The sequence below is a fragment of the Hypomesus nipponensis genome, chromosome 11, assembly GCF_054491055.1.
Source record: "Hypomesus nipponensis isolate SF chromosome 11, ASM5449105v1, whole genome shotgun sequence".
NCBI lineage: Eukaryota > Metazoa > Chordata > Actinopteri > Osmeriformes > Osmeridae > Hypomesus > Hypomesus nipponensis.
Genome location: NC_140371.1, coordinates 12493171 through 12518391, shown reverse-complemented (window position 1 = coordinate 12518391; position 25221 = coordinate 12493171). Strand labels below are relative to the sequence as shown.

The following is a 25221-nucleotide window of genomic DNA, read 5'->3' as shown; positions in this document are numbered from 1 at the left end:
TCCTGGCTGCTTGTTCTAAAGAGAGAGCCAATCTGCACCTGTGGTTGTGTCTGCCCTTCCATTGGTTGTGCCATCCCCTTCCGGAATCAGTGTTTCTGATTGGTCCTGCTGAGAGGCGTTGTTGAGCACCTTAGCCTGGCAGTGGACCTCAGTGCTGTCAATCACAGTCAGTAGGGCCTCGAGTGAGAGGAGATGTGTAGTGTAGAGCTGCCCTGACACAGGGAAGGCATTCTGCAACACAACACACCACACACAGTCACGGGTCATGCAGAAAGTTTCAATGCAACCAAAAAATTAATGTACGATTTTATGTTTTGGCACGCAATTAGCATGACTCTGGTTGTTGCAACGGCTGTAAAGTTAGGAAACACAATGTCCCAGGCCCCCGTTCTGTCTGCTAGCCCTGCTACCTTGGAGAGGAGCTTGGTGAGATCTTCAAACAGGTTAGAGCAGTAGAAGTCACAGTCGTAGTTGATGTAGAGCTCGGTGACGAAGCTGGGGATTCTCCAGAGCTGCACCAGAGCCTCCAGGGCCATCTCCTTCATCTCGTACGGCATCTTCATGTTCTCCGACGTGATGATATCCATCAGCTTCTTCAGGTACATCTGGACACCAAGAGGAGGAAACACTCGGCTAACTTCTGGACTTCCTTTTGTTAGGTTTGTCCAGTCATTGTGTCTCAAAATCGAGCCACGGCCTAACTTTTGCTCATTTTTGTCACAGTACATGCCGGGAACGTGCGATTGCATTTTAGTTTATTATTTGATTTTAGTGTCATTCATTTTTACGTGAAAGAGTGGGTTTCCTAGCTACCTCAAGCTGGAACTTCAGATGTCCTCGCATGCTCTCAAAGAGCAAGAAGCACGCACGCAGAGATGCTGCATACAGGTTCATACGATCCATACCCAGCAACTGGAACATGAGAGCGAACCGGGTTTGAAACACATGTGTAAGGACTGGTCTCACACAGGAAAGAGTGCGTGTGTGCGTGTGTGAGCGTGTGTCCAACCTGGAATAGGTGTCTGCAGAGCTCATCCTTGACCAGGACTAGCAGAGACTGGTAGGGGGCGATGTGTGCGGCCTCCAGCGCCACGGTCAGCAGCTGGAGGCCCATGTGCATCATGGCGTCCGTGTTGTGGCGGTCGTGGGGGTTGGTCAGCGAGATGAGGAAGCGGAACAGCTCGCGCAGACACGGTAGGCCGTACGGGATGAGGGAGGCGCCTGGGAGGACGAGGAAGAAGAATACGGGGGGGAACGTCACGAGGGACGATTCGTGCAGCTTGGTGGCAGGGTGACAACAACAGGGGGGGGAGGGGAGGGCGATGACCGAAACAGGAAGTGCGAGGAGAGGCGGGCAAAAAGGAGATGGATTCCGAGATGGAACATCGCCCAACATCAGACATGGCCGGGGGGGGGGGGCATAGAGACAAGAGAGGAATGGGGGGTGGGATGTGAAAAACGAATCTCACCATCTCTCTGAGAAGACTGGGTGAAGCGGACCCCTCGGGGGTTGACGTAGTCCATGTCGTGGACGGAGGCCGCGTCCGACGGCTCCGTCACAGAGTCCCTGTCCTCCAGCACCTCCGGGATGGACTCCACCGAGGCCGACTGGGCACGCTGCGCCTGATGCTCGTCACACTGTCACAGAGAGACAAGCCGCCACGGGGTGAGAACACGACCACACAAGGGCATGGTGCACCCACGGCTATCCCACTTGCCCGTCTTAAGGGTACAGCATTAAAGCCTTTGAGCACTAGATTAAAATGACTCACTCATCGGGAAATAACAATTCCTTCCTCGTTAATGAACGAGAAACCATTTTTTCGGAGCTCTAAATTAGAGTCGGGTGGGACAATGTCTCCGACTATAACTGACACTTGGAGATTCCCTTGGGAAAAGACATGTCCACTGAAATGAGCCGAGTTCCTCGAGTACCTGAGCGTCCATCCGTCTGGGCTCCGTCCCCGGGGTGGTGGGGGCCGAACCGCCCTGATCCAGGTCACTCAGGTCCTCCCGGGAGGTGGCCTTGGAGCAGGTGTCCAGGCCGCTGTCTGTGGTGGTGGGGCTGGACATGGAGGAGGCCACGCTGTCCGACACCGGCAGGCCAGAGGACGACGAGCCCTGCTCGATGAAGGGGACTCCACCTGAGAGAGAGCGAGAGAGACAGAGAGAGACAGAGAGCGAGAGACATGGACAGAGAGGGAGAGGTGAAGTTAGCTACTTACAACATGCCTCTGGTAGTATCATGAGGACTTCTTGATGATAGAAGAATCCAATTCAATTTAATAAATCTTTATGGCCCCCGGAGGGCCAGAAAATGCAACAACAGGAGACGGACTACTGCCTTCAGCATATAAATGAATGGCATTGGAGCATCATGTCTACAGACTCTGTTTGTGTGTTTATGTACACGTGGTCCGGGGGCCTCACCAGAGAGGTTGTTGTTGCTGAGGGAGGTGGTCTGGCCCGGGTCCATCAGGCCGGAGGAGCTGCGCACCATGTGACGCGGGGGCCGCGGGGAACGCTTCTGCTTCTTCCACTTGGACGACTCGCTCATCCCGCCCGCCCGCATCTTCAACTAGAACCAGAACAAAAACATACCCAGCTCAAAAAAAGACGCCCCGCACAGACTCCGGCCCAGACCCCTCCTCCTAGGGGACAGGCCCATTTCTCGGGGCAGGCTTGTCTTTTTCATCAAACACTGAGGTGTTAAGGGGAAGCTGAACAGTTGGGGCCACATCCCGGTATTACAAGGTTTGGCTATGTACTGGCGCTGGAAGCCTGCATGGTCTTGCACTCAGAGTCTGTGAGAGTAATTCATAGACTGGAAGGAAGGATCTTTTTGACAGCCGTTTCTTTTCAAAGAATGATCATACGCAGGCATCTGGAAATACAGACTACACATCCATGCAGACGCATGCTGTACTGAGATCTGCTCCAGCTTAGACGGAGCCCACGTTGAACCAGTGGTAGAATACAGTCGGAGGTACAATAGGATCCACATTTAAATAAAGCAATAATCAAAAACTTTATTTACAACATACATTTTCTAACCGGCAGCTAAATACAAGAACTAATGCACTTTGTTTACAAACTAGAAATCACACAACTATAAAACAGTAAAAAAAAAAAAAAAAATATCTCTAAAACTGCAATGTCTCCACCCTAATCTCCATCTCTAACGGCGTACTGTTTTATTGAGTTGGGTTTCGAAAAAAAAGGAGTGAAAGGGGGATAGAAGACAGGCAGAAGGAAGGGAGGGGAAGGGTGTTATTTTCTCCGACCGAGTTGCCGGACTCGTCTTCCTTACCTGCACTCGTTTGTTTTTCCACAAGATATTGTAAGCCTCAGGAGAGAAGGGGGGGATGGGCAGGTGCCCGTGATTAGTGATGGAGCCACATGTCAGCAGCGGTACACACACACACACACACGACACCCATTCAATGATGCATGTGAGGAGAGAGGTGGTGGAGGTCGAGGTATAAGAAGTGATTGGGGGGTGGGGGGCAATCCAAACACAGCACCATGCAACCCCAGGGGATGGGCTTGTTTGAGAGGGTGAGGAGGGACCAGGTTAGTGGGGAGACAGGGACACAGGCTCTGCGTCGGAGCAGAGACACTCATGTTACACCAGGCACCACACCGGGCAGTGGTATCGGAGAGAGATGGCAGGGGAAAGGGCAAAAACAATGACAGGCTCTGGATCACAACAACTGATAAGACAACTGGCATTTCTGCATAAGAACTCAAAGCCACAGAATGCAAGTGTAATTTTATACATCATTTCTGAATTTTGAAGGAGAATTTTGTGACGAGATATCAAAGGAGCAATGAGTTTTGTTATCAGAAAGGTCAGCCATCGGATTCAATCCAAGCCAGTCCAATATTGTGTATGATGGATACAAATGTACTGAAATGTTTGATCCTTATTATAGCATACAGCCTGAAACTATAAACTGATAACTTATCTTTTGGAAGTACTGTATGTCTAGTTGAATCAGTTAGTGGGGTAAGATGATTTTCTATTCCCAAAATAAATAATGTAAGCTTAATTGTGGTTTCAATAATGTATGTTGTGTGTTTTCTTAAGTCATGGAGATATTTAAAATAAAAAACAAAGACAAGAGTTTAAGGAAAAAATGCCGACGTATCTTTAGTTTCCCCACAAACCAATGCATCCTCATGCACTCTCCCCCCCAAAAAAGCCATGCTACCCTGTCAATGCACTAGCCGAGAGCCAATCAACAGTGTGTCTTTGCACAAAGTACCCTCTCTAGGCCATTCTGATTGGTGTTTCTAGGCTGCTCTGCACAAATAAGATCCTGAGTGTCCAGGATACAGGATGGGATCTGTGGGGAGGAAAACAAGCACATATGCAGTATGAACTTAGAAAAAAAGACGGATATGAAAAAAAAATGAAAAAAAAAGAAAGTGAGGCAGACATTGCAGTGGATGAGGCGGGATGAGACTGCAGGGATGCAGGGCCGCTGGGATAAGAGGGCAGAAGGAGGGCTTGTGTCCTGTAGGGTGGGGAGCGGGCACGACAGACTGACAGTTGCAGTCTACCCTCACAAAGCAAGAGACTTGTTTTTCCCCCACATCCTTTTTTACAATTTCTCCTACGCCCATGAAGGCACGGATTGTTATGGAACAAATGAAGAAAACGTTTGTCTCATTCACCGTCCGCATGACAGAAACGGCGTCTACTGAAATGCACGCGGGGGTTTGCGACAGATATCTCAAGCCATCGCTAAAACATACAGGACATAGGGTCATTCGCAGCACAAGGGGGATGACAGGAATGAAGGACAGAAAGGGAGACTGAAGTAGCAACAGGCAGATGAGGGGAACTTTCACAGATGGTCATTCAACATCTCATTCCAGTTTACCTTCTTCATATTGGTGCCCACAAAACTCTTGGCCTCCTCTTTGAACTGGGGTAGTCTACGAGATGGGACAGAAGCACAAGTAAAGTCTGAATAGAGATCTGGGAATAACATTTCAAGAAAAGGTCATCTGCTTAGTAATCACTAGGAGCACTTATTTGTGGTAATAAGGAGCAACATAATCTCTAAACTGCCTGTCAAGATTGCTACCTTTCTTCATGGTCATTCAGCCAGCAGCCACTGTGTGGCGACAGGAAACCTGATCTCCCTCTAAACAAAGCCACTTATGCCACAAAACATTACAATGGGGACCATCAAAATCATAGAATCAATTTCATTTACACCGGCTCCCTGAATTTGTTAGTGGAGATTGAATGTCACACAACGCCGGTAGAAAACCCTTTTTTTTTTTTTTTTTTTTACTTCAGGCCATTTCATTCAAGTCACCCTCACAAAATGAGCACGTCATCAAACCAGCCACCTCAAATCGGCTACATGAATTCATCGGTCGAACAAGTGTACAGTGGCCTTCCTCTCAAGTCATATTGAATCAAGTCGTAGTAGACAAGAACTAGCTGGTGTGATGAAATAAGAGTAACCAAAAAAACATTTTAAAAAAAATGAACCCCAAGCATGGACAGAGAACAATACTTGGGAAGCATTAAGCTGACAGGCAATATGTCCCTCTCGGATCCTGTGATATCTTCATTCAAACGTCAAATGAACCTCTCGGGGAGGGTTGATGAGATGAGTGCTGTTCTCTGCTCATCACACATTGTGTGAGACCCCTGGGTTCTGTGGACTCTTGGGCTTTGCGGCCAAATGAGATATCACCGCTGCCACACCGAGAGCTCTTTTTCTATCTCACAAACACGCACACACCACTAACACACACACAGCCCCCAACGTTAACACCGCGTTAATAGAGTGTTGTCTTGCAAGCTCGATTATTGGATGATCTGTGGGTCTAACAGATTAACATGTCTAATACTTTCAGCAGGCAATCTAAGCCTCCTCCTGTGGACTCCCTGAGAGCTGAAGATCATTATGCCCCAGTGGGGGGGGGGGGGGCAGCCCAGCACCCCCACACACAGCTCTATTAAAGAGGCAGTCATGGACAAGAGGGGGCTGGAGCTGGGGGGGACCAATAAGGCTCTGTGTGTGTGCGTGTGATACTTCATGCATGTTGTCAAAAGGCCCTAAATATAAAGTCTCGTCAGGGCGAGCGGCAGAGATGCCTTTTTTTTTTTCTTTTTTTTTTTTTTACTGCGCTGGCTGCCATACTTTTCTATTTCCACATCCAGCGACGTGCAATAAAAGGTCTCGATAACAAGGTGCCACATGACACGTAATCCTAACAATCACAACCACAAAAAGAAGAAAGAAAAAAAAAACGGAGAGAGAATGCTTTGATGGATACAAAGCAAGCAGCAGCTCCAAAAAGGTTTTATATCTAAGTACGCCAACGCCACTATTTTGGCAACAACGTCCGCATCAAATAGCCTCAGCCGACACGCGGGCCGAGACAGAAGGGAATTACACTGTGACTTTATTCTGAGCTCTATTTGTTCTGTTTGCGCTACGTCGGGGGGGTGAGGTTAGATTTATAGTCCGCCTCATCATTTCTACCCGAGACTACTGGCTATGCTAATTCTGCGCGGTACTTGGTGCAGGGTGTCTGGTGGTGGGGTGGGGGGGGGGGGGGGGCCACGGCGTTGGAGACTGTCTTCATCTATATGCAGATCATCCAGTCTGGTGACGCTCTGGATGATGGCTCAGCCTGTTGTCTGCACCTTGATGTGACTAGAAGCCGAAAGCATGGGCTCCTGTGTGTGTGTGTGTGTGTGTGTGTGTGTGAGAGTGTGTGTGTGTGTAGCAACCCCCATCCCCTAAATGCCAGTGGGGACTCACATTATTGCATTAGCAAATCAGTGCCATGTTGACCCCTGTGAGAGATGTAAAGGAACAGCATTTCGGCCTATGAAACATGCCCTTCTGAGACCCTTCACGTGCCAAGACATTAATCATTCAAAGGAGAGACCTTCAAGGTGTTATACGGAACATCGCAGACTGACATGGTATGAAAATGTTATTTAAACTCTCCAAGCGTCTGCCCAGCACATACAACCCAGTCAGACCTTACTTTAAAACCTGACTAAAATGATCCTGGACGATTTCAAGCATGAATTGTTTTTGAACGCTCCCCCCCCCCACCCCCCCCCCAAAAAAAGTAATTAAATCAAACAGGTCTGCAATTTACACAGTGCACTGAGAAGCACGCTGTAATCCCACCTCGGTGCTAGGGAAGCAGTGAGAATCCAATCACCTAATTGTCTCCAGGGCAAACTGGAGACGAATTTCCTGAAAAGTGGATGGCAGCGAGGCCTGAACTAACAACCACACACACCCTTGTACCTGGAGAACAGCAGCTGAACCATGTCGACCAGTGTGTGTTCGGCTGACTTCCTCAGGAGTTCTGCAGGGGAGAGAGATAGAGAAAGAATGAGCGAGAGGACCAAACAAACAAGGCAGGTGCCATTAGAGCTAAAAAAGGACTGGGACCTCTGTTTGGGTAGGATTAGAGGGGAACTTTATTAAAACGCAAGGGAACTCTGTGCGTGTGTGTGGGGGGGGGTGGGGTAGATGGGGTGTTCGGGTCGCTGGAGAAGGGAACGCCGTCTGTGTGTGTTGGTGTGTGCGCGGAGAGGTACTGAACTAAGTTTGGACAGCAGACATTACCTTTCAGTTAGGCCCATGTGTAATGGGATACCCAAGGGCATGAATACTAACTATGGGAACCGTGTCCGCGCCACACAGAAATCAGTAGCGCTTCTCCGAAAGCCTCTCAAAATGAAGGTGGGGGAGGGCGTGGACCGAGAGTTAGACTGGGGCTCAGCGTGCAGGTGCAGCTGTGAGGAGGAAGAGGAGGAGGAGGGCTGGCAGAGCGCTGCAGAGCCACTTACCGCTGAGGCGCATCTCAAAGCAGATCCGGAAACAGGACTGCATGATCTCACACACCGACTCGTTGGTCAGATGGGCTCCAACGGGCGTCAGCAGAAGAGTTCTTAGGACCTATCGCCCCCCCCAAAGCACGAGACATGGCCAAGACATCAGTTAGGATGACCAGATGGCATTTAGGGATCCATCCAGTGAAGGATCCTGTATTCACAGTGCAATTGTTCTTTTTCCAGAGACCAAACGTGTGTTTTGAGAGCTTGTTCAGCTGTGACGCAGGCGCGGCTACCGTACCTGTAGGATCTTCATGAGCACCACCTCGTCGCTCGCCGGGTCGGTCCCCACAAAGCGGGCGTGCGTGACGGCGTCCGCCATGTTCTCGATGGCCTCCGCCGCTGCCTCGTGGTCGGCGTCTGCAACACGCAAACAAGACGGACGCCGGTGAGGCGGCGCGCACTTTGGGAGACGGTTTTCTCCGGGAGAACGTCACGTTCTAAGGGTTTGGGGCAACAACCTCACACCTGATGGAAGATACTTGTTACCCTTTCTATAATACATTTTAAAAAAGCACATTTGAAGGCTGCGCCGTGTCAGGAAACTCTAATGCTGAATCACCTGGAGTAGACGACTTCAAAGCGGCCTGGTGATTATGGAGAGGAATGTTGACCGATATTGCCTCTTTGTCCTCGTGCCTTTTGTGCTACATTGCAGATCTAGGGCTAAACTCAGAGCTGTTTGAAATCCTCCTCTTACACAAGTCAAATATCCGAGCATTGTTCATGGTTCAATTTACAAGATGAAAAAACTGATCATTAGAATCATTTTTTTTTTTTTTATAAACAAAACAAAAATGGGTCTAACTGGTTAGTAGCTCTAATAACAGGTAGACTAGTAATGCATTAATGGCCATTTGTATTCAACAAAAGGACAAACACTTGTATGGGAGCTCACACATAGTCCTGTTCCCCCCCCCCCCCCCCCTCCCCCCCCGCACACTCACACCAATCCAGCATGAGGTCCATCCACAACAGAAGGTTGCTTTAAAGCCTGCAATCATGGCTCACCAGATGTGCTCTTTTGTGAAGGATGGCCAGGGCAAATTGGCCGTCGAGGCAGCCGGTGTTTTGAAACCTGAAGCAGGGTCTGGCCTGATAGCTGGGCCCTCGGAGCCGCCCTGCTTTACTTTTCCATCACCCGTTAAAAGAGCATTTCATTAACTAATAAGAAGAGGCCATGGCGGTAGTGGGGGGGAGGGGATTTCCAGGTAGAGATGTGATGTCACAACACATTCCTGGCTATTGAACAGCCGGCACAATTGGTGAACTAAGGCAGAAAGGGGGGGGGGGGGGGGAGGGGAAGGCAGCTTAGAGTGGTGCCATCATGTCCACTGACGGTCTATAATCAGAGTCATTAGCCAAATGAGGGGGTGAGGGGGGGAGGAGGAGGAGGAGGGGCAGGGGAGGGGGTTTCAGTGAGGCCCCACCGTCAGCCGAAGCGGGGGCGTGGGTTCAGCTCATCGATGCCGTGTTAAAGAAGGAGCACGGGCGCGCAAGTCGCTGGGCATTGCTGGGCGGAGGCCACACGACATGGCCGGGCCCACAGCTCAGGGGGAGGGGGAGGGGGTGAAACGCAGCACGGACGGCCTCCCTCCAGAGGCCCGGGCGACAACAAGCGCCTGAGTTGCGCTGAAAACGGCTCGTCCACACACGGAAACTGGAACCGTGATGGGGGTCTGACAGAATGTCAGGAGTGATATAGAAGCCTAATCCCCTTTCTTGGCAGGAGTCTACAGGAGCAGGGCCTGGAGGAGGGAGGACCATTGTTGAAATAACATTGGAGAAAGAGAGGGACACTGTGTGTGTGTGTGTGTGTGCGTCAGTGGGAACGTGGGAACAGCTGTCTTGCAGTGAAGTTTAAAAAAAGAACATTCAGAGTCCTATTATCAAAAGGACTGCAGTGTGTGTGTAAGCAAGAGAGAGAGAGAGAGAGAGAGAGGGGGGGGGGGGGGGAATGGGTTCGAGTGTGACAAACCCAAAAGGTCTGGAATAATTCTCTGTACAAGGGCCAATGCATCTTTTTAAACCAAACAATGGGACAGGCACTTTCCCCGGGTCTAAGTGAATCCTAGTTTGCTCACCTGTCGCCCTGTTGAATAGTACCAGATCCCCTTTCATCAGCTGGGCTAGCAAAGCCGTAGTAACAGAAATATAATACAAAGTTTGATCAAACCACTTTCTGCATATTACAACCCCTTTCCTCGCGAATTTAAAACAAATCGAAATAAAATGACGTTGATTTGCATCCATTCCTTGATTTGGTAACACTGGATGATTTGTTCATTTGAACTCGTGCGGTTGCTCCTCTGGTGTGGTCACACGGCTGTGCTGACTCGGCATGGAGAGAGATGAGAGAGTGAGAGGAGGAGGAGGAGGAGAGAGATCTGGATGTCTGTCAGTACAGGGGCTTAGACCGCCACTCCTCCGTGCCAGTAGACCTCAGGCCACAGATTGAGGGAATTAGCCCTCACTAAATGAAATGTGTGTGTGGATGGGGATGAGGGATGTTGTGTGTGTGTTTCCCTCTCTGGGTCTGGATATCAGTGTGTGTGTGTGTGTGTGTGAGGGAAAGAGTTAGAGGGATTTCCCTCTCTTCTCCAGACCCCCCAGGGTGGTAGAGCCCGGGGGGGGGGGGGGGGGGGGGGTCAGGCGGCTCACGGCAGGCAGAGGGGCTGAGACAGAGGGGACAAAGGGAGAACACGAAGGGAAGCATGTTCACGGTGACACACACACACACACACAAAGGTGGAACCTATTCAAAGTGACACGCAGCGTGAAACAGAAGAGGACTGCTGGCTGTGAGGGCAGCCTTAGAAGGGTGTTTAGCCGTCGAATGAGAGTAAACTTGCACTGAGCCCTCTGTACCACAACAGAGTCGAAGTGAAGTCGGAGGTCTGTCATCATTCGCGGTTTTATAGGCCTGGATCCCAATACGACACAAGCACCATGTGCCGTTCCAGACACAGCCAGCAGATGGCAGTATTTGACAGGATCAGTCCTATCGAACTACCATCTCGCCACATCGGTCCTCCACGAGCGAAATAAGTTCTAACTCAACTCAAACAACGAAAGATCCAAGGGGAATCCAATATATCATACTCCCTTTTCTAGGAAGTGTTCATAAAGCATTTCATGAGCTTTGTGTTTTGATAGAGAGAGCCCACGAGCAGTGTTAGAGTGATTGAGACGATGTATCCAGGACCAGCGGATCATCCTAAGGGCCAGTGTTTTTCCAGGCTAACCTACACGGCCCCAGCCAAAACAGCCAGTGAGGTGGGTCTACACAGCCTTTCCACAAACCCCCAGCCTTGCCATACTGATCTGGCCTGGTACCAGATCCGCCGTCGACTCTGGAGGAGTCGTCGTCGTCACGACGCGGCGCGGCACTCCAGCGTCAACCAACCTCCCTGTGCTGTTCATCTGTGAGCACCACAGCAAACCGGGGGGCAGGCTTGGCGGTGGCGTGCTCCAAAGCCCCCCTGACTCATTTAAAGGTCATGCAATCACGCTCACGTGACTGCTGTCATGAGAAGCAGTCCATTGTTCACGTAGGCATTAGGATAAGAGCTCTACTCAGATACTGAGAGTGAAAACAATATTGTGTACATGTGAAGAGTGAACGTTTGGAACAGGAACAACATGGAAATAGTGAATTGAGATGGTGTTTAAAAGTGCTCTGAATAATCTAGAGCGAACTTCTAGACATGGGTGTGTTAACATCCTAATAACATTATAATAACCCTATGATGAATTAATTTCAGGACTTTGAGAACAGCGCCAAATGCCAGTCCGGAATTTAAATATATATACTTATGTATCCATCCTGCATCATCTATTTACATGTGACATGTCAAATGGCCTTTACAAAAACTTTTTCATACTAAAAATCTAGGAATTTCACAAATGAATCCATGAGGGTTTAAAAATAAATAAAACGCATCGCCCTTCTACATTTGAATCCTCCTTATAAATATGCCATCAAATCACTCCAGAAGGGGAGCAAGTATCGGCCAGCTCTCAACAAGGAGACCAAAGCCATTGTCCTAAGAGAGGGGGCCTGGTTGGCTGGGCCCTGTCGTCACCATGGTTACCCGTCCTTCAGAACCACTGTTGATGAGATGCGGTGGTTGTGGAGGAAGGTGGGGAAGGAGGCGGGGGTGATGGGGGGGTGAGGGGGGGGGGGGTTATAGGATTAAGGGAACTGGCGTTGGGTTTGGAGTGACAGACAGGAGGGCTTGGGGTGTGCGGGAGAGTGATTTGTGAGGAGGTGATCTGTGCAGATATGGTTGAGGCTGTGTGTGTGTGTGTGCGAGCGTGCGTGTGTGTGTGTGTGTGTGTGTGTGTGTGCGTGTGTGCGTCTGTGCGTGTGTGTGTGTGTGCGAACACGTCTGTCTTGTGTGTGAGCATGTTGTAAGCGTGTCGAGAGTCAGTTTCTGGGTTTGCGAGGGGTCTCTGAGATAAAGACACAACACAGGCAACCACGATAAGCTGTACAATAGATGACTCTGAATACAGCAGGACAAAAGCGAAAAGCTGAAAATCCAAACTCCCCTCCACCAGCAATATTGAAAGCAGAGCTGAATAATAACATTTACAAAACACGACAGAAAGAACGTATTGCAGTTGGGCTCGTGGACTTTGGCGCTACTCAATGTCATGATCATCGTTCTTGGTTTAGTGATGCCTGCAGCTGTTTTGACAAGGATGTTACATTATTTATTCAACCTCGCTATTTAGACTAACATCTGGTGATGCATGCTTGTTTCACACTTTAGGACGCAACAACTGGCAGACGCCAGCCATATTTCCATGATGAGGCCAGTGAGGGACGCCTCATGCTATTTGTGTGGCAACGTCCATTTCGGCATCGATAATAGAAACTGGTCATTCTCTGCATTCCACAAGTGACTCGTTGTTGACTAATAACCTTGCTAGACTCTCAAACATTCTGAGAAGCTTTCCCATTGTGTTCTCACTCATGAATTTATTTTTATAATAATCATAAGGTAATTTTCAGAGACTGTCTTTTTTTATTATATGTATACAGTATAATATACTATACATTGGATGCTATATATTGTGTGTGTATATATAGAGAGACTCGTCACTTGAACCCCAGACCTTTAAGTTAATCTTGATGAACTGTGAAGTAACAATAAAATAGCAAACTATGCCATTCACATGTGTGGGAAGGTAGTTGTGTTGGTTTTTATTATTAATATTATTGCATTACTGTTACATATTGAAATATGACTAGAGACACCTTTCCCATACTTAGATATCATGTTTTACCATTAATTGCATTCAAATATACTAAAAGTGACTGCAGGCCATTTCATTTATGTCATTAAAACTAAAGAAAACAATGTAACAAGGCTTATGGTCAATGAGGTAAGACAATAGTTTCAATAGTTTGGTTGGCCCGTGGAGTGATGTAGGGACAGGTGTAGTGCTCACCTATGAGGCCATAGGACAGGAACTTGTTGACGGAGGTGAGAGCCAGGCCTGTGATTGGTCCGGTGGTATCCTCAGAGCGTACCACCTCCAGGAAGGGCCTCAGGAACACGTTGGGCTCCACATCTGACAGCTCTGAAGACCAGGAGACAGATGGAGACAGAGAGGGAGAGAGACAGGAGGAGACAGAGAGAGAGAGAAATAAAAAAAGGTGTAGAGAGATCAGTCAACACTCAGCCATCTCAAAGAAACCCTGTGACAGCTGTAAGCACAGAGTATTGACAGGCAAGGTTTAAGCCTAGCTGCTAGCGAGCGGCGCGGGTCAGCTTTGTCAAACCAAAAAGTGAACAACATTCGGTGGCAGTAACCAAGCTATAGCCTTCAAACCCAAATCAAGAATATAGCGTTAACCCCAGTCCTCAAAGGTTTTGTTTTACACTTAGGAGACAAACTGGTCAACAGCAGTGTGTGTGTGTATCTTTCTTTCTTTTAATATGCTCTCCCTCTCTATAAAGGTCTGTGTAAACAGCCTCGGTGCCCCAGGGCAGATCAATGGGGAATTAGCTGCTCAGGAGGTTGTAACCTTCTCCCACAACACTCAGAGATGGGAACACCATGGAGGGATGGAGGGAGAGGGAAGGGAGGGGGAGTGAAAGAGTAAGAAAAAGAGACTGATGGTAAGCAGGCAAGAAACTGTGTGTGTGTGTGTGTGTGTGCGCATCTGCCAGTGAGTGAGTGAGTCCAGGCATGAGTAAGTGCGCGCACACGCACGCACGCACAAGCAAGCGAATGAGAAGCTGCCTCTTATTCACCTTGGCAGCACACGATATCTTATTACAACTCAATTTCAAAAAGCTCTTTTTTTAAAGCAGCTGTGTAGGATGTGGGATTTAGCATTAATGAAAATGACTGGAGAGTGACTGGGCTAGGAGCTAGGGGCTTGGGGTTAGGTTGGGAGGTTACAAGCTACCCCATGGGGTCACAGACACTAGAAACCAATCCCATAATGACAACATGGCCAACAAACATGTTTACATACTTGAAGTGGGGGGAAAATGACAAAAGGCTGATGACCGACTTCAAGCGAGAGACGACAAAAAATTGTCTTGGGTTACTTTAAAGCACATACAAAAAGAGGCCGCTGCTGTGTAAATAAAAAGAATAATGTCCGGCTACTTCAGACTGAGCCATCAAAACACAGCTGTAGAGCGGGGGGGGGGGAGAGAGAGATGTGCCAGATCTTCCCTCGTAATCAATTCACAGAGAGGAGCGGCCCCGCTTGCAACGCGTCTCGCGATGGGAAACCACCTCGGGCCAATCCCGCGGAAGCTTAGGAGAGCGTCCATCTCTCCAAGGGGGAATTGAGAAAGGAGAGGATGAGGGGAGGGGAGGGGGAGGTGGACGAGGAAGAGGGGGGGGCGGCAAAAATACAAACCAGGTAAAACAACAACGGTCAAATTAGTGGAGTCACGCACGCCGCTTTTGGGGAGCATTGTGCCCAAATAATCGCTGGCTGCAGCAATATACTGCAGCAGAGGATTAGGGCTTGCCCTGCAAGAAAACTGGCTACTCGGAACGCAGAAAAACAACCCTGCTACTTCAAAGGAGGGCCCCGAAAAAAGAGCCTCAACCAATTTCCAAGAGCGGCACACATGTGACCCGGCCGCGCATTAGCGTGATACCCAATACCCCGGCGGCGTGTTTGGAAATCAAATATGTAATCATTTGGAAACTTCCACACTCCCTTCATCAGTAGCCAGAATGCTTTTGGAGGACTTGCTTCCAAAAGCAAATCTTGTAACACTCGCAGTTTCTTCTGTTTTTACTTTTCTTTTCTTGGGGAGTGACTTGGTGTTATCTTTGTATTTTCGGTGAAAATTATCAATGCTTCTTTGATAGAGAGATGGGGGAGGCCTTTCTGGGCTGAGTGTTCGACAGTGCCACAGTATTTTGGCGGACGATGATCCTAACCTGTCTGAAAAACTAATTTCCACAGATCATACATCAACTGAAAAAGACAAAAATAGCAAAATCTTTGATTGGACCGAAAGAAAAGCGAAGAAACCTCTCCCCCACCCCCCACCCTCAAAAAAGGCTCTGTTGTCTTCCAATGGTTCCATCCATGGTTGGAAAACTTTTTTAAAGGGGTCTTAGTGTCCATTATCTTACAGTGGGTACGGACAGGGCTCTTTCAGACAGAGGAGGACCCTCAAATGAATCTGTCAATAGAGGCTGAGAAAGTCTTCATCAGAGGCGATCACCCCATAAGTGCCACCGCTGCCTCTCAGATTGGAGAACTAAATTGTGCTGTATTGATCCGCTTGGCCATTGGTGAGTACAGACTAGCAGGGGAAAAAACTCCCCGTCCATTTTTGGTGTGTCCCCCCCGCCCTCTCCAACTCTATCTATCCAATCTCTAACTGACAAGCATCAATAGATGAACGAAATCAGAGTTGAATACAGACTCTGTTATTGCAGGCCCATGTCAAGGCTTTGTGCTGGGGTGTGTTATACATAAAGATGGCTGAGGTGGCCTTGGTGGGACCATGGCACCATGACCAGCTTGACCTCTGGCTGACGTTGCCTCAAATCAAATAAGGGATTAAAGCTGTGCTGCTCACCCAGCCATGTACTGTATCCATGAGGGTGCTGTCTGTGTGTGTGTTTCTGTGTGCCTGAATAGGAGACTCCGTCTCGCGAAGAGCAACAAATTGTGTCAGTCTTTCGTGAACTTCGATATTGTATAGACAAAAAAAAAAAAAAGCTTGCTATGTGTTAGCGCATGGCTCCCTCTCTTTCTGATGTGGTGAGGGCAGCCATGTGTGGCTTACCTCTCCAAACGACCACAGAACAGAGAGAGGGGGGGGGGGGGGGGGGTGAACCTTTGCCCCCAGGAGAGCCAGCAAGACAGAGGACTCCCCCTTTTCTAACACATGCACATCCATTGGCACTGGACCAGAAAGAGCTTAAAACAAAGGGATACTCTAGTTGAGCCCTCAGTGCAGACTCACAACACTATTAGGTAGCTTCCGTTTATGGAAAGAGAAAGTGTACACAACTGGGGGTTTTACTATGACTTATTGGTAACTACACAGACCTGCATCACATGGTGAATTCCTTTATGAGAGCACTTAAATGTGTATCAGTGCCAAACACGATGGTAGAACTTGCAGTCAGATGGACCGTGCATCAGATGTGATATGTTGTACAAGGCAATACCTTTCACACCCAGGACCTGACCTGCAAAAAATATCAAGGTCTTTCCATGTAGACTACATCAAAGTAGAGAAATATTACATTCTTAGCATGTTGGCACTAAAATCCCAATATCTCCCTGCTCCAGCACAGTAAGTTCAACAAAGACCCCCACTGGACGTCATCCCAAAAATATTTGGAAGATTTAGCCATAAAGAATCAAAATAAATGGAACGAAAAGCATATGTTTCAGACAAAGCTTACTGATAGGATACTGATGGCCTCCATTTTGAACGGCCTTTTGAAAATTGCTCTGTTAACACGCAGCTCAGTCACAGAGAGCGTGTGATCTTTAACGTCTGAATTTGCTACGTGAAACTCCACCTTCCCACCACATGAAACTAAATCGCCAGAGAATCGAAATTCCACGAGTGCTGCGCATTACGCTCCGCAAACAAAAAGCCAATTTGGAAAATGGTACAGTGGCGCGAGAGTATACGTGTGTGTGTGTGTGTGTGTTTGTCCAAGCATGGTGTGGTGAAGGGGAAAAGGGGGGGAGGGGGGTGAGTAGGGGGGACAGAGCTATTCAGATCCACACATGATTACAACACCAGAAATACAAACACTGCTTGACTGTGGGCACTGGGGCCAGTGGCGCCTTTGTATTTGTTTAATTTAATCACAAAAGGATGAATAACTTAATTTGTCAGACTGCTGCATCGTATGTTTTACCCAGTGATATGGGTCACTGGCCCTCTTGTCTGAAACTACCTTCTCTCTACAGACTCCTTTAAGGACCTTCCTAACCCTAAAACATTAGCTAATTCACACAAGTAACATCAGTAGCTGCAATTATTGCAATGTCTTCATCAAGTAAATACAAAAAATATATATACATAAGATTCTTACAGAATGCACCCAGACTCTTCTATGGAGACAGACATGTAATGATAATATGATTTACTGAGTTACTGACTGAGAAGTCGGGATTGCGAGAAAGAGGAAAAGCTGGTCATGGGAGCTCTCGTTGGTTAATGGGAGAGGAGGGCCTGACAGATGAAGCTGGGAATGTGTGTATTATACGTGGCTAATTTATGACAGCGAGCTTGAATTCTACTCCTCATGTCTGCATCTGTCCTGACGTTTTTAATACTGTTGGCCGTAACGGCAATCTTCATTTAAAGTGACGCCTTCCAAAAGCTGAACAGAGACCCTGCTTGTGTGTGTGTGTGTGTGTGTTTGTGTGCGTGTGAAGAAAGAGAGTTAGTGTTTTGAAAGTCAATGTGCTTAGCTCGGCCCAAGTTTACTAAAAGGTGCCTTGGCATACAGCACAAACCCGACACAAACATCCCCTCACGATAACAGACAGCTGGAAGAAAATGAAAGTCCAACAACAGACCTGTGAAATCCCTGCCGGCTCTACATCTGCGCACACACACACACACACGCACGCGCCTCAATTGAGACAGTCCACGAGCTTTGCAGCAAAAAATTAGCTTGAAACAAAATGATACCCTCAACGAGGGGAAGGAGGCAGCGTGAGAGGGGGGGAGGATGTGTGAGTGAGTGTGCATGTGTGTGTGGTGGGGCGTTATTCACCCCCTGTGACCTGCGCAGCGTCCCAAAACCAAACACTGATGGTTATTGATCTGATTGCGGAGCCCTCCTCTCCTGGTATTAAGAATCAGAGTCCTTGGTAGCTGGGCTGCTCCTCCAGCCGGGGGAGGCAGGACCCTCTAACAAGGCCAGGCAAGGCTAAATGAAATCCAGAGAGAATCTTCCATCTTCCCAGCCGCGGAGAAACAGTCCTGGGTGACGATCTTCCTTTATCCGTTTGTCGGAAGAAGTTTGATGCATGTCAACTCACCGAGTGCCCCCCCCCCTTAACCGCCCCCCCATCTTCAGTGTTCATTTCCTTCATTTTTTTATTTTATTATTTTCTTCTTCTCCCCACCCCCCCCATCTCTCTCGCAGTTCTGTTGAAGGAAATTGGCACTTGTCGAAGGGGGCAATTAGGTTGTTACAATGCTATGGCCCTCCATATGGTCATTCAGCTCCAGCCACAGCGGTATTTCATAGATGCTCTGAACAATGCCTTGGCACAACCTAAACAGGCAATTTGAAAGCCCCGAGAGAAATTAAAAACTTTTCCAAGAGCTCTGAAAAGCAGGCTAAGTCGTGGTTCAGTTCTGCAGGGCTGCTGTGCTACTGTAGGAGTGTGTTTCCTAGAGTGGGCTAATGGAATATACTTGGAATATATTATATATACTCACAAAGTAATCACACACACACATACCTACTAACAATATTGTTTGTGGGAACTGACCGCCATAAAGAGGATTTTATTAGTCTACTCAACCTACGATTAGTATGTTTATAAATCAATCACACGGATACTGCTTTCTTAATCCCTATCAACATGTCCAAGACTTATTTCCCCAAGGGACAAAATAAAAGCTGCCACATCAAAATACACACATTTATCGTGTAGTAACAAACATACTGCATAGCACAAACAAATGCAGAAATAATTGCATTCAAGTACATGCAAGACCCTCGTTTTACACCCTCCTTACGTCCCGAGTTTAGGAGATTTACTGATAGCTTCATCCCTCTATGAATATGAAAAGTATTTTGTTGTTGCTTCATATGAAAAGGGTTGGATGAAAGAACACAAGTTTCTTCCTATGGAGCAAATCCCTTCAGTGCCTGCAGGTTTCACACAGGCTTTGTGTCACTGCTAACTTTTCCTCTGGGTGATGGAAAAGTGTGTGTGAGTGTGTGCGTGCATGCATGTGCCCCCCCCCCCCCCCCCCTCCAAAGTGACAGCACAGCATAAACTTTAATTCGCACAGATAAACAAGAGGGCACGTTTGGTCTCCCTAATCCTGCCCGTCTTCAATGCCTCCCCACTCCTCTTCATAATCGCTCCCAGCGGTCTTTCAACAGGTCACCGAGCGCCACGCTAGAGACGACCCCCCCCCCCCCGTACCCCTCCCCCCTTCCCCACCCCGCTCTCTCACCCTCAGGGGGGGGGGCTTTGGGAGCCACACCTTAGGGTCCACATATTAAAGAGCTCAAAGAACAAACAAACAGCAGCCAGTAATGGCCGGCACCTCTGACCCCAGGGGGAGGTTGTTCAAACTGCCCTCTGGTCCCCATATTGTGACCACGACAACCAAAAGAGGAGCTTCGCTCACTGCAGAAACACAGCCTTGGCCGTGACTTGTTTATGAGGTGTGTGTGGGACAGAGAGAAGAGGGGGGGTACAAAGAGAAGGGACACAGATAGAGAAAAGGGTGAATACAGGAGAGGCAATGCAGCCAGATTAATAGACAGTATACAGAGGAATGTAGGCTCGGCTCCACAGATCCACCCTCAGTCCTGCAGGCACAGTCAACAGATGAACATGAACACATGGGGCTTAACTTCTAACCTCAGATCCAGTAAAACCATGCAGTCGCGGCAATGCCTTACCAAAAAGAAAAAGTCTATTTGCGGATGACATGTTGATAATTAAAACTATATATATATATGAAATATATAAATGCATTTGACTCCGGAGCATTTTGAGAAAAGCATGACTTCATTAGCAAACATTGCCTGGGAGCGCTCCGGCACTGTTCTGAGGTCTGGCTGGCGCTCCAGTGCCTTGCACCTGTTATCCTGTACATAAAATGTATTTTCTATGCTGCATACTTTGCACAGAAGCAGTATTATTCCAGCGGGGCGCTGGCCAGACTCTGGCGTCCAGTTAATGTGTTTCACAGCCTGCCGTCGCCCCTATGATGGATGGACATACTTTACGCTCAATCAACTTATAAATAACGGATGTTTTATCATGCTGAATTAAAACATTTGAGGGAAAGGGAGAGAAGGGAAGGGGGGAGCATCCTGAGTTCAGTTCCGGTTTGTTTTACCTAGTTTAGTAGTAGTATTGTGTGTGTGTGTGTGTGTGTGTGTGTGTGTGTGTGTGTGTGTGTGTGCATGCATTTGTGTAAAAAATGCCTTCTCCTAAAAACCAACCACTATGCAGAGTGGGGAACCAATTACATTTTAAAATACTCCAAGAAGCTTCTAAAATCTCACAAAACAAAAAAATATTCCCACCTATATTTAACGAGCAATACCAATGCCCAGACTATGGCTTTCGAATAATAAATAGTAAAAAACGCCAACTTTGATAGAATTTTCTTTGATAGAAATTTCTTATGAAGTTCCTCTCAAACCTGCTTCCTTTGATGGCATACCATGTATTCAATCACTCTTATTTTGGGGCTAAGGAATTTGCCTGTCCTGTCCCTCATGCTACCATGCCCTTCAGTCGAGGTGGCTTCGTATTATCGCCTCTATTTCCAGAAAAACAAACAGTGGCAACCAAGACACAGAATTTCCACCTGATCCTTTGACCATGTACCCTTGGTGTAGATCTTGGTGAATGTCTTGGGGAAAGATGTTGGGGGGTTTGAGGGGGGGGTGAAGGAAGCTTGAGGAAGGGGATGGGATGGCGGTGACGAGGGGCGCTCTGTGTTGGGGGACACAGTAAAAGGGTTAAGCCGCAGATGGCGGTCTACTCAGTAGGATAAATCGGCACACATGCTCCGGCTCGGACTGGATTTCACACCCTTCCCGACGAGTACCGCCGTCCACAACTGCACGGAAAGAATGAACAGACTGAGGGACAGAGGGAGAGACGGGAGAGACAGGAGAGACAGGAGAGACAGGAGAGACAGGAGAGAGAGAGAGAGAGAGAGAGAGAGAGAGAGAGAGAGAGAGAGAGAGAGAGAGAGAGAGAGAGAGAGAGAGAGAGAGAGAGAGAGAGAGAGAGAGAGAGAGAGAGAGAGAGAGAGAGAGAGAGAGAGAGAGAGAGAGAGAGAGAGAGAGAGAAGTAAGCGCAAACAAACTGGAAAAAAGGACACAAACAATGGTGAGAGAGACATAGAACAGACTTTGGCAAGAGAAAAACTGAGTCAGAGGGGGGAAAAAAAATCCTCCCACCCCTTATTTGTTTCACCTGCTGTGTTCCTTCAGCACTCCACTAATGGCATTCCCCCGGGTATGAGAGAATCCTGCAACCACGCACTGTAGATTTAGACAACAGGCTACTCTGGGGCTACTGCGCTAGCAAGACAATACCCACCGCCACACAGGCGCATACTAAAACAGGGTCCGCCTGGAATTACAAGCCGGCGGTGTAGACAAGTGAGAGAGACCATTGCTTTCATTTGACAGACGGCTGTGGAATAAAGGGTCTCTCCAAAGCCGTTGGTGTTGATTCTTCAGATCAGCCCCAGAGAAGTCCTATCTTTTCCGTTGCAGATTAGCACCAAAGAAATCCTAGATGACGCTGGTTATATCCCGAGACCACACCATTTGAAAGTGAAATTTAAAGAAATTCCGAGGGTCATAAACTGATTTAAAATGGGGCCTGTAACTCGTGATAAATAAATATTGTACAATACATTGTATGCTACCCTGCCCTTTCAGGGAAAGCATTTAAGGGTAGCCACTAGTAATCGCCCCGTGCAGGTTGTCTCACATGGCACCCAACTGGACGGGGGACAGGACATGACGGAAAAGCACTACTGTCTACCAGCGGAGGTCCGACAAGGTGTATTAGACAGACTCGGGTTCCTCTCCAGGTAGTTCTAATCTCTGTAGAAGCACATCCGAACTATGCTCAAAGCACGGTTATTTCCTTATCCACCAGTTCCACAATTCCTTAAGGAGACTCTAAATCTTGATTTAAACTAATATTGCGCATGATTGCGTAGGGTATGAAAAGTGACACCATTACCATCTCCACCATCTCCACCTCATGAGTCCAAGGTTAAGAGGTCTGGAAACCTGTTTCAGGTTTAATCCTGAAATGCACCGCTCGCATCGTTTTTTTTAAGATATAGAATTGATCAAAGTCTAGGATCTCTGTGTGAGCGGAATATATTTCCAAACAATATTTTAACCACAAAGCAGTTTCATACTAAAGTGATCTTGTATTTTACCTCACACATTATATATTACTACAGGGTGGTAATGACAGAGAGCCCCCACAGGAAACTTTGATTGGGAGGAGAAGAGACTCTGATCCATTTCATCCCTGCTTCCTACTCTACACGGCCTCATTTGAATGTAACCATTCACAGGGCCAGCTTCATCAGTATTAATTGGTTGATACCACCGTATTTAGACGTAATGCACTCTTTATGCCGGCCCAGCATTGACAGCAAATCCTCTGTGTGTGTTAAATAAATCGCAGCAGTTAGGTGGGACGGCTTAGTCTCAAGTCACCTAATGACTATATTATGAGCCGCGGCATTAAGAAGGATTAATGCTAATCTTGGCTGTTTCAGTTTACCCTGGGCTGGAGGGGTGGGTGGGTCAAGAGCACAACAGATACAGAGTACCATAGTGCCTGCTATCCCAACTAACAGCCAGCTAGCCTCTAAGCCAAGCGGGTTGATTCCTAAAAAGAGCAAAGGCACAATAATGAGGCTTTTCCACATGCTGGTCCCAGTAGGGGGAGAGGGGCTAGCCACCTAAGCTAATGCTCAACAGCAAGGGCAGCCCATGTGCTGCTTAGTTAGTCCAGGCAGGACACCTGGGCAGAACAGGGGGAGAGACTTGGCACAGAGCAGTGGAAGCCTCCATGGTACATTCAGGATGAAAATCCATCAAGTCCATCTATAGCCCAGAGATGAGAGCACAGAGGCTTGATAAAAATCCTTGAGCATGGGGTGCCCCAATGTCTCACTGGGTAGAGCATGTATCATATGGGCTGAAGTCTTGACGCAGCAGCCCATGTTTGAATCCGGCCTGGGTCATTTCTGCATGTCTTCCTCTCTCTCTCTCTCTCTCTCTCTCTCTCTCCAATACATTTCCTGTCTCCCTGTACTTGTCTATGACCAAAGCCATTTAAAAAAGGAGATTTATTTTTTATCTTCGAGCACGCTGGATTGAGATAGCATAGTCCTGCTAGCAGGCTGTTAGTCAAACAACTGAATCTTACTATAAAGGCAGCAATCTCCGTGTCAAGCTTGATTATCTTGAGAACCGTGCACTGTATGAAGCTGAAATGTGCCAGCTGTATTGCTCAGGACCCATTGACGTGCGGTGTCACGTGTAAAGCTGTTTGGATGAGCTGGATTTATGTGCTTCAAATACATATAAAATTGCATTTGCTGCCATGTTGAGCTGCACTGAGTGACGGAGCAATGATTATTGCGAGAAATAATTTATAAACATGTTTGCCGCCAACGAGCACTGCACTAATAATGATAAATTAGGATATTTTGGCACTTGAACCGTTACCTACCAGCATGTTTTGTGAGACGGAAAATCTGATAAAAAAATGTTCAACAATGTTGTGATTTATTTGATTCTTCTACGTTCCCTAACTTTTCCAAAACAACAAGAATGACGCTTCTCGGTTTGCGTTACCTAGCCTTTCCAGTAATGTGGCAGTCCGCCCTCTCCATGGCAACACACGGTGACTTTAGACAACAGAGGTTTGCAGGGGGACATTTCTGTCCACTGATGCCACACAGGCTCCATGGTGGAGAAACATTAAAGCCTATCGGGTTTATCCCCACTGGGCCTCTGAAATGCCCCGGTCAGAGTGGCTGTAGATGCCCCTGGCCAGCTTAGCGAACCAAGGCGACAACTGTCATAAATTACTCCCCGGCGGGTCCACATGTCTGCCATACTGTAACCAGCATTGGGGTTGGACGTGTGGGCCAAAGAGGTTGGGTAGAGGGGGCACAAGGGCCAGGGGGCACAATGTTTGGCCGTGCAGTCCCGCGGTGAAGCTCTTGGCATGGGATGTGCCCCATGCTGCTTTCTCTGAAGGGGGCATTCAGGAAGAAGAAAATTAAGAAGGCTAAGCTAACGCGTTTCCTGATACAATGGAGTAGATGTGATCCTTCTCTCAGTCAGTTAAGAGAGGGTTGAAAGATTGAAGAGGAACCACCCCCCCCCCAAAAAAAAGGGAAAAAAAGAGGGGGAAAAAACTGAACCACTCCAAGCAGTTCACATGGCAGTCTGCTTCTAGTGATGTATAAAGTGCACTTCCCTGGGGCTTGCTGTTTGTCATAAAACATCTTTCAGCACATAATTTAACCAAACCAGAGAGGCAAAAGTAGGAAAAAAAGGGGAATACAAACACAATTTACAAAAGTGGTGTTGGAGTCTAACACTGCAGCCATTTGCCAGAAGTGCAGTAATTTTAAACCGTGCCGTGGTAAGTGGCTCCTCCAAGATACTGTTGGGTAATGTTGGACAGCTGAGCAAATGGGATTGGATCCAGCGAGTGCATTATCTTTATGAATTAGCAAAAAAAAACGCTCCAAGAGAGACAGCGGGCTAGGTGTTTGTAAACACTTGGGCTCGGCTCTCACTAGAGAATGTCGAGGAGCACAAATGTACAGCGAGAACGAGTGCTCCTTACACCGGTGCGATTTGTGGCCTCTTCTCTCGCCGCGCCCAACTTCCTCCCTGTAAGCTGCAGTTCCGCTCAAGACTCAATGCTATGAAGAATTCATCTTAGACAGAACTCTTCTCAAATGTTGCTCATTCACAACCGAAGTAGTGGAATATAGATATTCACCAGATTAAAACACTTTGAGGAGTCTGAAAATTGTTTCTCCCTAGAAGTTCCCCCCCACCACCACCATGTGTTT

The 25221-nt window shown here is 47.9% G+C and overlaps 1 protein-coding gene across 6 annotated transcripts in view; it reads right to left on the bottom strand.

Annotated features, from left to right (window-relative positions):
- The window catches only part of gbf1 (golgi brefeldin A resistant guanine nucleotide exchange factor 1), a 58817-nt gene that overhangs the window by 16733 nt on the left and 16863 nt on the right, over positions 1 to 25221 (bottom strand). For 3 of the 6 annotated variants that reach the window (XM_084708914.1, XM_084708915.1, XM_084708916.1), the window contains exons 5-17: positions 13355 to 13486; positions 8136 to 8254; positions 7850 to 7958; positions 7302 to 7362; positions 4890 to 4944; positions 4269 to 4349; positions 2431 to 2578; positions 1936 to 2144; positions 1470 to 1638; positions 1010 to 1221; positions 814 to 912; positions 411 to 605; positions 39 to 231 (exon numbers count right to left, since the gene is read on the bottom strand). In XM_084708914.1, the coding sequence (XP_084565040.1) occupies positions 39 to 231; positions 411 to 605; positions 814 to 912; positions 1010 to 1221; positions 1470 to 1638; positions 1936 to 2144; positions 2431 to 2578; positions 4269 to 4349; positions 4890 to 4944; positions 7302 to 7362; positions 7850 to 7958; positions 8136 to 8254; positions 13355 to 13486 (1782 nt within the window). The remainder of the gene's footprint in view (positions 1 to 38; positions 232 to 410; positions 606 to 813; positions 913 to 1009; positions 1222 to 1469; positions 1639 to 1935; positions 2145 to 2430; positions 2579 to 4268; positions 4350 to 4889; positions 4945 to 7301; positions 7363 to 7849; positions 7959 to 8135; positions 8255 to 13354; positions 13487 to 25221) is intronic. The other 3 variants (XM_084708917.1, XM_084708919.1, XM_084708920.1) reach the window with 1 other exon arrangement.